Source organism: Notolepis coatsorum (genome assembly GCF_963971535.1).
Source record: "Notolepis coatsorum genome assembly, chromosome: 15".
Lineage (NCBI taxonomy): Eukaryota > Metazoa > Chordata > Actinopteri > Aulopiformes > Paralepididae > Notolepis > Notolepis coatsorum.
In genome coordinates, this window is record NC_140179.1 from 78,833,592 (window position 1) to 78,851,145 (window position 17,554).

At 43.1% G+C, this 17,554-nt stretch overlaps 1 protein-coding gene across 1 annotated transcript; it reads left to right on the forward strand.

The window, feature by feature from the left end:
• The first annotated feature begins 920 nt into the window (after positions 1–920).
• On the forward strand, positions 921–17,313 carry bik (BCL2 interacting killer). Its single transcript, XM_084330345.1, has 6 exons — positions 921–950; positions 1,046–1,074; positions 9,691–9,793; positions 11,223–11,363; positions 15,681–15,795; positions 16,562–17,313. Exons 3-6 carry the CDS (start codon positions 9,699–9,701, stop codon positions 16,676–16,678), a joined length of 468 nt encoding a protein of 155 aa, XP_084186471.1. The 5' UTR covers positions 921–950; positions 1,046–1,074; positions 9,691–9,698; the 3' UTR covers positions 16,679–17,313.
• The last annotated feature ends 241 nt before the right edge of the window (positions 17,314–17,554 follow it).

Below are 17,554 nucleotides of genomic sequence, written 5' to 3' on the forward strand. Positions count from 1 at the left end.
CAGCAGCAGGGACAGTGAGCTAGGAGCGGAATCCACGCAGAATAGCTGCAACGGTTGTTGGGCGGATGATGATCGGCGAATAATACCATCCAGTGATCATGTTTATTATAATAATCGCATGCGAGTGTATTCAACCCTATAGCGACATACAGCGGAAATAGAATCTGTCATCAGCATCACCGATGACTCCTGCGAAAACTAAAATATAGGTTAGGTTGCAGCATGATTTAATTGACATTTCCACCGCTTCATTTATTGATCTCTAAAAGCGTGTGCGCGTAGCAACAATGACGACACAGATACGGTAAAAAAATTTGATGCCAGACTTCACAATAAAAGCCCGAATGCCTGCGAATGGAAGTAGTTCTCCTCATAGATATATCTATGGTTCTCCTTACTGTGAGTGTGCGGAGGTCAGGGGTCACTGTCTGCAAGAAGGCGTTCACTGCAAATCAAACAGACACTGAAAAGAGTTGTATTATTATGATAAAAAGAAAAGAAAAAAGCAATGACATTGACGCTTGGCTCTTCTTCCGGGTAACCTAGCAACCGAGGACGCATAGGGATGTTGTTCCATCCTGTCCCGGGTCAGGGGTCAGGGGCGTCACTGTTGCACTCTCCATCCATCCATACGGGGAACACTGTATTGCTAAATCGATATTAAAACGCTGTAGCCTATATACAGTGAATACATTTTAAATGTATATTTGATATGGCACTACTAGCCAACTTGTTATTTGGGTATATATGCAACATAGTGTACATAGTACTCCCCCAAACATAAATAAACATGGTAGTTCCCTGGTTCTGCGGCAGGTGAATGGGTGGTAGGTAGGCCTACAGTCGCCCCCTGGTGGTAACTTTATGTAAGAGCTTGCATAGGTCATAGGCGTGGCTAATATGATATTTTTTACTGTACCTGAAAACAAGAAGGATTAAAAGACGCTGCTGTAAGTATACTGTAAAACCTCAGACATATTTAAAACATTTGTTTTTATTTTATTTTCAATACATCTGGGTAACAATGTCTTTATGTTTATTACAGGGCGGCGTCTACTTTAATCTACAAAATAGGTAAGGTTTTGTTCGAGTATTTAATTTGCTAGGACATGATGCACCTGTTCCTTTGTTACTGGATGAAAGCCATATTCTATTAACTACCACACACAGGGCAATATAACAAATCTGACATCATTTTGTTCAGTAATATTGCCCAAGTACTCTTTCAACAGTGTTGGTCTAAAGACATTCATTATATTTTATATGGAGCCTATTACATATAAAAGCATATTACACATTTACTGAGAAGTTCAACCTTTATTTACTCTGAGTGAGTGTGATGACTTCATCCCTTCTTTTTGTGTGCGTATATAATAATAATAATAATAATAATAATAATAATAATAATAATAATAATAATAATAATAATAATAATAATAATAATAATAATAATAATAAATAATAATAATAATGACATACAATACTAATTACATTTTAAAGGTGTGGTGCTGATTTTGTGTACAACTACTACATTGACACAGACTGACTTTTTTCAGCGATGGGAACTATATATTTTCAGTCGTGTGTTATGAATGAAACAATGTTATCAAAACAGTATATGCAGTGAATCTATTTGACAAAAGCTGCTGATGTCATCGTTTAGCTTGATAAAGCAGTTGGGTTTTAATGTGAGTTATGTAAACGCTGTATTTGCATTCAGACTATACCTCCTCCATCACGTGAGTAGTCCACTGGCACACTGGGAACCGGTTTGGTGACAGGTGCAGGGGAAAAAGAAACAGGTTTTCAACAGGACCTATATATTATTAACCCTTTCACCACCACACTGCCAAATGGTTAACCCTTTCACTGCGACACAACAAAGGGTTAACCCTTTCACTACCACACTACAGAAGGTTAACCCTTTACCATCACACTACAGACGGTCTGTAGTGTGATAGTAAAGGGTTAACCTTCTGTAGTGTGGTAGTGAAAGGGTTAAAGAAAGCCGGGGGAATGGGTACAATCAGAAAATAAGATAAAATATTATTGCAAAAATAAGATACAAATATAAGTACAATAAGATCTAATATAAAATCCCCAATTTCCTGTATGAGGCATCATCTGTGACACCATTACAAAGTTGAAAGGTGAACTATTGTATCAAGTGACCTATAAGCCTGTGTGCTAAATACAGTCGATGATGTCATCTTTTCTACCTGAGGAGAGGCTGTTGTTTTATCAACCTTGGCAGCACACTGACCCACTTGCTATCAGTGTCACATGACCCACTATTTACACAGGTAGATTATGAGCGTTGGGAGTTTTGGAAGAAGATAAGACACACACACACACACACACGCACGCACGCACACACACACACACACACACACACACACACACACACACACACACACACACACACACACACACACACACACACACACACACACACACACACACACACACACACACACACACACACACACACACACACACTCGCTCTCTCTCTCTCTCACAGACACACACACACTAGTTTTACTATACTTGTGAGACATAACAATAAACTAGGGCTGTCCTCCCTATTTGTCGATCAATCGGTTGATGTGATCTTAGTAAAACAAGACTAATTAGAAACATTTCATGCTTTTCCCCTTCATGCTGAAAAAGTTACTTCTTGAAAGAATTATGAGTCCATCTCTGGTGAGCACTAGACTCAAAGAGGTCCTTCTGCATGATTGCATGATAGAAACACAATTTTACAGATTTGTTGATTAAATCAACCGATCCATCAGTCAATAAACCCATATGACTGTTAATCAATTAAGAATTAATTTAGTTGAGGACGGAACAGCCCTAACAATGGTCCTCATTATTGAACATGTTCGTAAGTACCTTTGTAACTATCTTGGTAAAACGTTCGTACTAACATAAATTCCTCCTCCGGATTCCTGAACCTGTGAAACGGGTGGCCAAAATCTTCGCAGCTCGGTTCCGATGAATGAAGAACGTCACTCATTCTTAAACTGGAAGCGTGTTCTCTACACCTTCATTTGCATACAGAAACACCCCGCCAGCTCCTTATAAGGAGAGGCTATCCATTGTGTCTGCTTTGTGTTGACCCTTATGGGGGGAAATAAAAAAAAAATTCAAAAGATGCACTCAGCCCACACACAGTTCTATTTCATTCTGGCCTCCGCTCAGCGTCAGTCTGCACACAACTCACTCCAGTGACGTGCACTGAATAAAAACTTCACAATGTACCTTTACATACCAACATCCGTCTGACCACACCCCCATCCGCTACCTACATAAGCAGGGGTGGGGCCACACACTCATCTCCTTCTCAAATTTCATCCACAAGATAGTGCCTGTATACCAATCACTTGGCGGGGAAGAAAGTATTAGCTGGAGAAAGGAAAACAGAAGAACAAGGAGATACGTTGACATTATATCTTTATTTTCTCTCTCACTATTTTCGAGAAAATACGGCGATATTGTCTTCATCACTGGAGTGTCTGGAAGATGATGATCATTCTGACCTCCACCGGCTTTTTCGTATTAGGGGCTCGCGCCGCTGACATACTCCCCAACTGCAGTCCTCCTTGCTGCGGCTGGATGGGTATTGGCCCTCCGGTCATACAGCTGGACTGTGGGAGGCGCCGGCTGTTGTGAGAAACTGAGTGCTTCCGTGGGGGGGTGAGTACTGTTTTGCTTGCGAGCACTGGTTGTCTGCTTATGCTATGGGGGTTAGCTGACAATTTTACGAACGCCGACCCCGGACTGGGGTCCTCTGCTCGGCTTCTTAAGCGGCGGACGGAGGATCTTGGTCTGACGCCCATGATGGTCAACCTAGTGGGCCGCGACCGAGACCTGGTTAAAACCCGGGATTCTCTGGACGAGCGGATGCTTATCTGTCCCGTGCAGGCCCCATCTTTCACATAAATGTGGAAGTACACCCTAACGAGGAAATGTGGGCATAGGATCTTCATTATCGGGAGTTCCATGCTCAAGTCGGCTGCAGCCTGGATGGGAATTTGTGCCGGCTCCGCTGTATGTCTGGTAAATCACAGTTGAAAACTGTGTTTGACATTTCTTTTTCTCTTCCCTCTTAGGATGGGGAGGGACTTGGACAGCGGCCTGTCTGAAGTGTGGCTTGTTATGTCGGTGTGTACAGTTCAGGTGATAGCTGCTTAGCTGGCATGCTAGTTTGTGGCCTACTGTTGTTAGCCAGTCAGCTGTTAGCTGCGGCGCTAGCTCGTTGTGTTCACTAGGCTAGTAAACGTTAGCTTGTTGCTATCAGTCGGACGGCTGTTAGCTTAATGCTACACTGTTGAAACGTTACTGTGACTATAACATGCCTTTAACACTCTGACTACGACGTCATCTTTGACAGAGGATGTTAGTCGACCCTACACCCGGGTGCCAGTGCCAGCGAGGACTTCGTCAACATGGAGAACGGCGGCTGGGTGGCGTAGCGGACATACCCTCGTCACCAACGCAGGAGATGCTGGGTTCAACTCAGTGTCCCGTTAACCAGTGTTGCTGTTCTCTCGGCCTGCGCTCAGGGTGAAGGTAGGAGTCCTGACCGGACTTTAAACACTTCTTCTTTTCTTCCCTTCTAAATGTTTTGTAATAACGATGTTTCCAAAACATGTGTTGCTGCAATACATTGAGGATACGACGCGTGTTGTGTGTGAATTGTCTTGTCACTGGTATAGCTTTTCTCTCTGTAGTAAATCGGCGTTGTTTTTTACATGTGTAAAAATTAACTGGTTTGGTTGTGATGAGAACATGTGTGTTCATGTAACGTTGTACCGTGGGTGAACTCACAACTAAGAGGGTTAATTAACCTGTAAAGCTATGCTTAGTGACATGTGATTGAGGAATGAATCTTTTTTCTCAGCCTGTGATGACAATGAACAGCATGTTCACACATTAACAGAGGTGCCTGTTCGCCATGGTCGTATCAAGGGTAAGATAGGAGGGGTGACCCCCCGATTTCCCTGGGGCTTCCCCCCCCTCCTCTCAGACATGTTTGGTTACAATATATTGTGTCACTGTGTTTGTGGGGATACGATGTAACCCTCAGCTTAAATTGCTGGGGTTGTGCTTTCCGCTTGAGAAACAATTTTTTCCTAAAGAAAAGGTTGTTTGGTCACTTATCATGTGTGCTTAGCAAGGTCTGTGGCCATTACATAATCGAGGACTTCTGTCTTCTCTCGTTATGAAAAACGGCGTTCCTCTGTAGTAAGAGTGTACTTTTGCCATTTTTTGTTGTGATGAAGGGTTGTGTGTGTCTTTGTGATCTACAACTGGGTTAGGTTTGGCCCACAGAAGCACATGTGTAAGTCTGGACCGGGGCTCTTAAAGGGGCCCTCTCTGTTCTGTGTTTTTTCCTTAGTAAAACTCAGGTAGCAGGTTAGCACATGAGCTATGTGAGGCTGTTAGACGCTCCATGTAGCATGCTATGACTGTGTCATGCTCTACTTGTCATTACATCGTATCATGGGTGAGGGGTCGTAAAGGGGTGAACTGGTAATCCTTTCCTCCCCTTTTCTGATTGGTCAGGGGTTAAAACCCCCTGTCCTTCAAGGTTCCTGTCACGTTGCTATTCGGCACGTTACAGGGTGGGGGGGGGGGGGTGGAGTTTCCTGGTCCCACGCCCTGAAAGATTGGGCGTGTGCACCGCGGAAATTCCCCCGCCATAGAGTACGTCACTGAGCGAGTCTCTATTGGCAAGACTTCCGTGGGTTGTTCAGGTCCATGTTATGGATCTGTTTCAGGGAGTTGTCAGAGCTCCTCCTCACGAAGCTCCTCCTCAGGGAGAAGTGCCTTCTGTGAGTTCGGACTCTCCTTCCCAGTGAGGGAGCCTCCTCAGAGTTCAGAGCCTCCTCCTCAGATTGTCAAGGTGAGTAGAACTTCAAAAAAGGAGTTCTGCTCTATTGTGTGTGTATTCGATTCAATTCGATTATTGAGTGTGTATTGGTTCAGTGCCTCCTCCTCGAAGAGCCCTAACCCAAGTGTTACATAGCTCAATGTTGCAATATATTCTTTTCAATTTATACAGCTCGCGTGGGAAGTCTCTCTGAGGATTTCCGTCTCCTCCCTGTGGCGAGGGTGGCGCGATGTAAAAATTTAACCAATTTTTACCCTCAGCTGCGTCACGTGGGATTCATGTCAGTCTGTGTTTCTTCCTTTTTTAAATAAAAAGAGGAAAGAACATGAAGCACGACGGCTCTGTGTCATTCTCCCAGGCGACTTGGAGGAACAATGTCTGGTGTCTTGCTAGACTATCCATTGATGTGTTTGGGTCTCGACGCGTACATAGTGCTGGCTCGGGGTGTTTCTGTTAAGAATCACGCAGGGGGCTAAGTACGCCTTGGTTGCTCATTATTAAAACAGCGTTTTTATAGGGCAACTGGGATGGAGTTTTGTCTCTTCCGAGCGCCAGTTTACTAGGTTGTCTCGATGAATTCTCGTTCATATCTGGGGGATGTTAACGGAATAGATCAGAACATAGGTAGAGGGGTCTCACGCCCTTGGGGTGGGCCACTGAGCGCGGTACAAATGGGACCGTCTGGGTGGCGCCCTCTTTTCATGTTTTAGATCGACACGCATACCTACCCCCTCTCTTGGAGTGGGCATGTCGGCGTGGTTAGGGCACGGGACTGGTTCTGGTCACGCTGGTCCAGGTCAGTTAACCCGTTGTCCGCCAGGGACGCAGATCTGCTGTTCTGGTACCCTGAGGGACTTGTGCTTTTTTCGGGGGGAAAAATGCCAGGTCGGCCCGGGTGTCACAGGGTTAGGCGTTATGGAGACCCTTTGTTGGGTACACGTTGTACCTGGCACTATCATAAGGGGCTGGTTCTCCTTTCTTTCGCTCCTCTCTCACGCATGGCGAAGAGGGGGCTGTTGGGGTGGTCTTCTGGACCTCCTCTGGTAACCCTGTGTGCTTCCCGAGCCGCCGGGCCCGGTCCGAAGTAATGTTTAGTTGAAACCGTAGGCCTGGGATAACCCTTTTTGGAAACTGTAACACTTGTACTGCGGTATAGCTGGTGTATACCCGCAGGTGTGTTTTGGAGTTTTTCTTGAGGGGTTATAGGAACAACCACCGTCTGTGGTACCAAGAGGGTGGTTGATTCCCTGGTGTGTTGGAGCAGAGTCAACTCCCGGGTTACCCGGTTGAGTGTGCCCCTGCACGTTCATCACGTTCGGGCCCTGTCCGAATACGCTGGCGATGTGGGGGGCGGTGTCACTAAGTGACCGCCTGGTGGGGTCTTGATGCCTGGCGTCATTGACCTCTCCGGGCCCCCTTTTTCCAGGGGATCCAGTCCCTTCAGTGGGTCTGGGTCTTCCTTCGCGCTCCGCTGCTACGGCCTTGCCACAGGGTTGAGTTTGCTCTTGACCCCGTGATTTTGGGGGCAGTAACGAGGGTTGTTCCTTCCGTTCGTTCCCTGGTGGCATGCAGGTTGTGCGTAGTCGTGGGGTCAAGCCACGGTCTGCTCATCCTGTGCGTTGAGTTGCTTGAGTTCCTCTTCGCACGGTCGGATCCGTCTCCCTCCCGTCCTCCAATAGGGAGGGTATCCCTCCATTAGGGAGGGTCGGGGGGCTCGGTCCTCTCCGGTCTGATGGTTGTGGGGGGCCTCAGCGGGGTACATTTGTCGAGCTTCTGGCTTCCGCTCAGCTCCTCTTGTGCAGACTGACGCTGAGCGGAGGCCAGAATGAAATAGAATGTAAGGTTATGTATATAACCAAGTTCTATGAATTCTGGTGACGCTCAGCGTCAGGACGCCACTGCGGCCCTTGATCTTTCCTTGTGGTGACATTTTTGGGAAGGAGATGAGTGTGTGGCCCCACCCCTGCTTATGTAGGTAGCGGATGGGGGTGTGGTCAGACGGATGTTGGTATGTAAAGGTACATTGTGAAGTTTTTATTCAGTGCACGTCACTGGAGTGAGTTGTGTGCAGACTGACGCTGAGCGTCACCAGAATTCATAGAACTTGGTTATATACATAACCTTACGGTCTACATTATGACTTACTATAGGGCAGCACATATCCATATATTTCCTAATAAAACAAGTCATTCGAATAATATAAGCCTACTGTAACGATTCATTACATTACATTGTTACATTATAAACACACCAATACATTATTTATAAAGCTACAACAGCATTGAAATTTATGGACCTAGTGGATTACAAAACTGCCCTCATTGTATACAAAGCCAGATATAAACTAATCCCAGGCAACATTCAAAAATGGTTCAGAGACAGGGAAGGATAATATAACTTAAGAGGGAGAGGGAATCTTAAACAACCAATGGTAAACACCACGCTGAAAAGCATGTGCATATCGGTGTGTGGAGTGAAGTTGTGGAATAATTTACCCGAATACATCAAACTGAGTAAACATGTGGCACAATTTAAAAAGCAGCTAAAAAAATACACATTGGAAAAATACAGAAATTAGTATTGAGGATAAACAAAGTTATGTTATATTGTGTATGTAGTGCTGTACTATATTCACTGCTGTCAAGTTAATCAAGTTTTTTTTCTTGTAATCTTTTAATATAAGTAAAAGTATATTCTATATTGTAATACACTAAATTATGTTATATCTAGTTAAATTAATGGAAGAACAAATATAAATGTAAGGGGGTAGGGATCAATAAGCTTAGCTTCCCTCTACTCCTTTTTTGGACATGTCTGCTAACCAAACACATTGCTCTTGACCTTTTGTTTACAATTCCTTATTTTTTTTATTTTTTTTATGTTTTTCTTTTAATGTTTTTTTAATTTGTTGCTATGATTGTTTGGTTCGACGGAACAAGATATTGTGAGTTGTTTGGAGAAATATGGAGAATAACATGTCCAAAAATAAACTTTTTCATTCATTCATTCATTACGCACGTGTATACAGTACATGTGTGAGTGTGTGTGTGTGTGTGTGTATGTGTGTGTGTGTGTGTGTGTGTGTGTGTGTGTGTGTGTGTGTGTGTGCGCGCGATGAGTGCATCTGCCTTATGCATCATCACCAAGCCGTTTCTCCACTGGCTCTTAGATGTGCGCAAGCAATGTAATAAATAAATAAAACCAACAATAAATAATATCATAGAGAACAAGAGGTACATGGAATATGAATAGTCTATTCCAGTATAGCTACATCCACGCGATTGAGTTCAGTTCTTATTTATTTATTTTCGGACATGGTTCGTTGAGTCATGACTATATATGTAAAACGTAATTGTTAATGATACAAATATTGTCATATTTATTATCATTATAATTATTTTATTCCGCAGATGTCTGTAGAATCGAAGTGACACAATCCCCAAGGATTCTCCCAAAGAAAGCTGTTAAAAACATGGGCGCACACCGGTCTGTCCGATTTACGTCCGATTTACGACCTTTTCGAGTTCGTAAATCCTACAACGAATTTACAATACGAAGCCGTTCGAGAATGTCGAAAAAGTTCGTAAATCGAGTTACGAAGGAATTCCTAATTTAGATTCTAACTACTGTAAGAAGGCCTACTAAATTCCTAAACCTAACCATAAACCTTAAACAGTAACTCTAAAATGTCCCCTTTTTTTCATAAGGAGAGAAGTACATGTGACACACACACACACACTCTTTTGAAATTATTCATATTGGGGTTACTTTTATTCATACTGTCTTTGCAGAAGACAAGATGGTGGAACAAACGAGACAGCCGACTCACGTCACTGGCCTCCAGGCTGGCCCTGGTGAGGTGGACGACACCACCGTGTTTGACGTGAACCTCAGGTGAAAACCTTGACACAGTGGGCTTCTACTTCATCCCTCTGTCCACAACGATACTAATATTCATCCATGCCTTTTATTTACTCATCTATGACAAGTCAAAATGGATGCTGCCTTTTATTTACTCATCTATGACGAGTCAAAATGGATGCCTTGAAAACGGCCGACAACTATGAGGACACGCAGCTTTAATAATAATAACTTTATTTGTATAGCACTTTTCATACAGAAATTGCAGTTCAAAGTGCTTCACAACAGTAAAAAATACAGGCATAAGCGAGCATAAAAAAGATAGAGAGGTAGCAAGGTAAGGTAAATCACAGTTTTTCAGTAATAAAAATAATAAAATAGAATAGATTGAGTAAAAAAGTGCGGTTTGATTCAGTTTAAAAATAGGCAATAAAAAATATATAACAACAGAGCATCGCTCTTAACACTTTGAGTTTCTTTACAAAGTTCTAACCTACGACAGAGCATCGCTCTTAACACTGAGTTTCTTTACAAAGTACAGTTCTAAATTACCTTATAGAACAACAGAGCAGTGCGTCGCTCACAACTTAACAACAGAGCAGTGCATCGCTCTTAACTTTGAGTTTCTTTACAACAGAGCAGTGCTCTTACAGTGCATAGGAGGTAGTGAGATAAAATTAGCATAGAACCGACACATGAATTTGATAGGAAGTGTATAAAAGTAGGCAGGGTAAGAATAGTGCAGGTAGCAGCTGTAGTCAGTTTGAGCCTCAGGCTACACACCTGGTGTGATTACCTGTACCAAAAACAAACAGAGAAGCGCCTGCTTCAGTCCTCCGTTTAACCCTTTCACTACCACACTACAAAGGGTTAACGCTGTCACTACCACACTACAGAAGGTTAACCCTCTCACTGCCACACTGGAAAGGGTTACCGCTTTCACTATACCACACACCGTCTGTAGTGTGGTAGTGAAAGGGTTAACCTTCTGTAGTGTGGTAGTGAAAGGGTTAACCTTCTGTAGTGTGGTAGTGAAAGGGTTAACCTTCTGTAGTGTGGTAGTGAAAGGGTTAATGATTAGTCATGATGAGTCTATGGCGAATGGCATAAACATCTAAAAAAGTATTTTTAGTCTCGCATTTGCGTTTCTTTATTATACTGTATTGTCTACCTATTCACCTATTGAATCAATGTTATTACAAGCAGACCTTTAGAAAAAAGCAAATGAATGCATGAAAATGACATTGATGGTTTTAACATAGCTGTGTCTGTCTTAACCCTTTGACTGCCGCACTACCAAACGGTTAACCCTTTCACTGCGACAATACACAGAGGGTTAACCCTTTCACTGCCACACAAAAGCAGGTTAACCCACCCGTCGGTAGTGTGATAGTAAAGGGTTAACCTTCTGTAGTGTGGCAGTGAAAGGGGGTTAACGGAGATGTGTCTGTCTCTCCTGCAGGATCAATGGCAGGGCGGCACGGACCATTGGTGGGCAGTTGGCAGTAATCGGAGACCGGCTGGCTCGGGACCGGGTCGGCAGGCTGCCAGACCAGTGGCACATGCCAAGACCTGCCCAGGCACTGACCAGAACCATCTATCGGTAACTGAATTGGCCTATAAATGGCTGCATTTTTATATAGCGCTTTTTATCCGAAAGCACTTAACAATTTGTTCCTCACATTTTACTCATTCACTCACACATTCACACACCGACGGTGGAGGCGACCATGCAAGGTGCCAACCTGCTCATTGGGAGCAATTAGGGGTTAAGTGTCTTGCTCAAGGACACATCGACACGCTGCCCGGGAGGAGCGGGAATCGAACCGGGATCCTTCGGATTGCCAGACGACTGCTCTACCTCCCGAGCCACTGTCGCCCCATAGCTGCAAAGCCGTAACTCATCATCATTTTCACCTAAAAGGTTGATTATAATTATAACCCTTGTTGTAACTATTCCCTAAGCATTTTAAATAAATGTATATATACATCCTACTACCCGGCTATGGGATCTAGACACTACCCTTGTGTGGCTGGATCTATGAAGTGCAGAAATAACATAGTCTCAATGTTCTTCCTAAGGCCAGCCATGAAAAAGGGGCGTGGTTAAAGATATCAATTAAATATTTATATATTATAGATTTTATAAATAAAAAAAGATTATTATTACTACTCATATAAAAAAATATGTTATGATAAGAGTTTTGGCCTGATCGCCCAGCCCTACTTTTAACAAGACATAACTTGGGGAGGCAGGTTGTTCTGCAGGCCGGGCGAGTAATTGGGTTGCCGGTTCGATCCCCGGTACAGACAGTGCCAATACGGTTCAAATGCTCCTGAGCAAGGGCACCTAACACCCCCTGTATAATGCGTACCTACCAACCTGTTCCACAGACGGGAAGCCTACTGACAATGAGCTAACATTAGCTAAATACTGTGATACAACACAATGGGCAGTTGCTTGCAATAATATGTCATTGAGGTTGTATCTGTCCTGTACCATACATAATATACATACAACTACAACATGTATATTGGGTTGGGTAGGAGGGGTGGGTGGGGAACACTGTACAACTGTACAAGCAAAACTGTACATTGGAATATTGACAAAACCATACTTGGTCATTTACTGTACATTGGAGGGGGTTGGGTTAGCACATTTACAGGGGCCAGTTTCGAATTGCAGTCTTCCGTAGGTGTTCTTTGAGAGTGGTTTTGAAAGTGGGTAGTGATTCACATTCCTTTACAGCTGTGGGTAGGGCGTTCCACATTGATGTGGCATAATTGCAAAACGTGTTTAGTCCCTTGTTTGAGCAGAATCTGGGTTTAACGTGATTTGTGGAGCTCCCTCTGGTGTTGTGATCGTGGTATTCACTGACCTTTGGGAAGTATTTTGACATGTACATGGGTACCTTGGTCGTGTAGTGTATCTTGTGCAGGCCCATTGCAAGTTGCTGTACTCTGTCGTCTACTCTAACCCATCCTAGGTTGTCAAAGTGGGCAGGGGTGAGGTGGGTTCTAGGAGTAAGGTCAAGCAGTAGTCTGACCAGTTTGTTTTGAGATGTTTGTAATTTTGTTTTTAGCGCCTTTGAGGTGCTTTGGTACCATGAGGTGCAAGCATAGTCGTAGTACCCTTGAATAAGTGCGCCAGAGTCTTCAGGGTATTCTTGTTTACCAGAGAGGAGATCCGGTACAAGAATCGACTTTTTTTATTACATTGGATGCCATTTTGTCACAGGAAAGATTAGCCTCTAGGATGGAACCCAGGTAGGTAATTTCATCTTTCCTTGTGACAATATTGTCACCCACTGTAACTGAGAAGCCGTCGGTCTTGCTGAGTTTGTTATTTGAACCGAAGAGAATGGACTCTGTTTTGCCCATGTGTAATGATAGTTTGTTATCAGCGAGCCATATGCAGATTCTGCCTAGTTCCGAGCTGAGGGTTTTTTCAACCTGTAACTTGTTCTTGTCAGAGACCAGCAGGGCTGAGTCGTCCGCGAACAAGAACAAGTTGCTGTCACAAGCTGACGACATGTCATTTGCATAAATTAGGAACAGTAGCGGTCCTAGTATGCTTCCTTGTGGAACACCACAGCTCACAGGGAGAATGGAGTGATTGACAGTGTCGAAGGCCTTTTGTAGGTCCAGCATGACCATGCCGCAGTATTTGCCCGCATCCACCTCTTGTTTGATGTGGTCGTTCAAATAGAGAAGGCATGTGTCAGTGGAGTGGGATGTTCTGAAGCCAGATTGGAATTCGTAGATTCGATTTTTTTCCGCCAGGTACTTTTCGACCTGTTCGTAGACTATTTTCTCCATGACTTTCGAGATGGAGGTAAGAATAGAAACAGGGCGGTAGTTGCCTGGGTCTAATTTGCTGCCCTTTTTGTGCAGAGGGGTCACTCTCGCAATTTTGAAGTCCTTGGGGACGTGTCCCTGTTTTATGGAGAGGTTTATTATGTGTGTGATGACTGGGGTGATGGCGGCTGCTGAGTCTCTGAGGAATTTGGAGGGGATGTTGTCATGGCCAGTGGCCTTGTTAGGTTGGAGGGCGCTCAGTTTTTTGAGTACCTCATCGGTTGTTACCATTTCTAGTTTGAAGTCGTCTTTGCGGACCCCTAGGTTTTTGTAGTATGCTACTATGTGTTCTACCCCATAATGCCCTGAGTGGGAGGGTAGTTTGTTTACCAGTGTTGTGGCTATGTTTGTGAAGAAGATGTTTAAGTAATTGGCTACATCCAGCTTGTCTGTGATGAGCGTGTTGTCTGTCTTTATGTTTATGTTTGAGAATCTGGGTTTAAGTTTAAAAAAAAAATCAACCACGTGGGCTTGGAGTTCACTGTTTGAGCTTTTGGAAAGCTTTGTTTGACTTTTATGAAGTTCAGAGAATTTTTTGTCTCTGGTTTTCATAGCGGCCAGTATTTCAGTGTGCATCCATGGCTCAGCGCGATTTTTAACCCTGGTGGTTCTTAGGGGTGCCATGTTGTTGAGTATTGTTGTGAATTTGGTTTTGAATCCAAGCCATGTTTCTTCAACCTGTGTACCACTGAGTTCATCTGACCATCTGGACTCTTTTTGTATCACAAACAGTACTGTATTTGCAAATCTGGTATGTCATAAATGTATAGATGTAGGTAGCAGTACTGTCTATCTGTATGTCATGTATGTCATATATGTCCTGATGAATTGAAAATGGGGGACCCTGATGTAAACAAGACGAAAGTCTTTCTCTGGTCTGCATCCCCTTAACAATTGTGTGTATTGAGCTGTACTGTATTGTACCCATTCTGCAATCTGTTAAAGTTTTCAATCAATCAATCAAACAGCAAGAAGACCTAATTAATAGTTGTAGTTCTCTCCGTGGATGGCTACTCCATCTGCCCCTCCACGGAGGTAAGGAACCTGGGCGTAATACTGGACTCAACCCTCTCATTCCACCCTCACGTCAAGTCTGTCACCAGGTCCGCCTTCTTCCACCTCAGAACCATTTCCCGCCTCCGCCCCTCACTCTCCGACACCTCAGCGGAAACACTCATTCACGCCTTCATCAGTTCCCACCTCGACTACTGTATCGGAATCCTTATTGCTGCTTCCAAGAAGGTTCTGGATCGCTTACAGTACGTCCAAAACTCAGCTGCGAGGGTCCTCATGCGCACCAAACCCTGGCAGCACATCACCCCCACCCTGCAAAAACTCCACTGGCTCCCCATCAACTACCGAATCCCCTACAAGATCCTCCTCCTCACCTACAAATCCCTGCATGGGTTGGCCCCCCTCCTACCTGACCGACCTACTCCACCCTACACTCCAGCACGAGGCCTCCGCTCCTCCAACTCCGACCTCCTCACCATCCCCCGCACCAGGCGTTCCACACTGGGAGACCGAGCTTTCGCTGCAGCTGCCCCCAGGCTGTGGAACTCCCTCTCCCCCTCCATCCGAGGCTCTGACACGATCAACCTCTTCAAAACCCACCTAAAAACACCTGTTCACACTTGCCTTCACGCAACACGGCCCTGCTCCCAAGTAGCCTACCCTCTGACTCTTTTCTTTTAGAAGATCCCATTGTTTTTGTTGTTTGTTTGTTTTTTGGTTAATTTTCTTGTTACCGCTTCATCCAATTGGACAGCACCTTGCTTCCTTTTTTTTTATCTTATTTGTTTTTTCCCCCTGTTGTTACTATACACATTTTCATTTTTTTCTAATTTTCCTTAACTTTTATATAGCTTCTCTCTCCTTGTACAGTGTCCTTGAGTCTGAAAAAGGCGCTTCTCTCTTCAAATCCAATTTATTATTATTATTATTATTATTATTATTATTATTATTATTATTATTATTATTATTATTATTATTATTATTATTATTAACTACAGTCTTACCACTACAGTTTAACGGATCCCAACATTGTGTCTCCCTGTTTCAGGGAGATCCAGAGACGGGTGTGGGACTTCCATAGCCTGTCTGCTACAGTGAAAACCTGGCTGGCGAACACTGCTCCTGGTCAGGGACTCTCCAGAGCGGAGGCCTGGCTGGCCTGGGTAAGATTCAAGAAGAAAAGAGATTTATTCGTCACATACACGAGACATGTAGTGAAATGAAGGTGGCCATGCCCGCCTTGTAAATTTACTGTTCAAAAAGCTAAGAAAGGGATTAAAAGGAGGTGTATTTCTATTGTTGGGGTTAACTTGTGGAATAATGCTGATATACATTTGAGAATGAGTAATACGCTTTTGGTTTTTAAGAAAATGGTTTGTATAGCTATTTTTGAAGATTTCTTAATTTTATTATAGGACAGGCATAAGCATTATGCTTCAGTCTGTACCTTTTCAGTCACTGCCTGAATAAAATATTGTTAAATGGTTAAATGATTGTGCATATTGTATTGTGACTGAATAAACTACTACTACTACTACTACTACTACTACTACATAAGACATGATAAAAGGTAAAATACTATACAATGCTAAGCTTACGAATGAAAGGTAATGAGTCCTATATATACTACTATACAATATGCTATGCATTGATTATGTCATACACTGTAAGAAAAAAAGCTGCAAGAAAACGGTAAATGTCTGGCATCAATGGTTGCCAAATAGTTACTGTCAAATTACAGTAAAATCAAATATTTACAGATTACAACCTTTATTTAATGGTTAATATTTTGATAAAAGCTAATTTACTGTATTTGTATGGCATTTACACTTAAAGTAGAAAAACAAAAGTAATCTGTAAAATAATACAGTGAATTTCCCGTGAAAAAAACATTTATTTTTTACAGTGTACTGTGTCCTCATTTCACAGGTATCCAGTGTTGAACTGGTAAACTGCACTGGCTGGATCGCAGGAACACTGGTTACCGTGGCAGTGGTGGCCACCGTAACAGTTTGCACTGCATTCTGGGAAGAGTGGAGGGGTTGAGGAGGAGCCATAAGCAGGTCTTTTGGCCATACTATATTTAACCCTTTCACTGCCGCACTACCAAATGGTTAACCCTTTCACTGCGACAATACACAGAAGGTTAACCCTTTCACTGCCACACAACAGCAGGTGAACCCTTTCACTGCCACACTACAGAAGGTTAACCCTTTCACGATCACACTACTGACGGCATTTTTTAAAAACTGTGTGCCAATGAGTGAAAACTTCTTCTTCGGCTGTTTACTTTGACTTATCATATTAACCCTTTCACTATCACACTACCGACGGCATTTTTTTAAAACTGTGTGCCAATTAGTGAAAACTTCTTCTTCGGCTGTTTACTTTGACTTATCCTTTTATAATAATAATAATCTAATGAGCGATTCATTGAAAATGTTGATTGACTGTTTCGATAAGACAGAAAGTACATGTTTCTAATAGACTGTTGCCGGCCTGCAGTCTTTTGTATGAAGATTCAGTCTGTTACTGGTTTAAGAGGCCAATTATTATAAATTATATAATTATTATTTTACAGCTGGTATGTAGCCTACAGTAGCATATTGAAATGAAGAGAGCTGGACTTTCTGTACCAAATTTGAAAATGCTTTTTTCTATGATGTGATGCAAATAAACATTAAAATGAACAAAAAGGAAACTACTGCCGTTTCATCAATAAAGACCAAACATTTATTTAATTACACAATAATGAATGAGCAAGATCATTAATAGCCAGTGAGAGAGGGTAGTTTATTTCACTTCAAAAGTCTGGTAGATAATTCCTCTCATGTAGTCAAGAGTCAGACTGAGCAGTGGACATCTTTTATATTAAAATGTTTATGTGAGCTCTTGCACTCAAATTAAGTTTATATTCTGGTT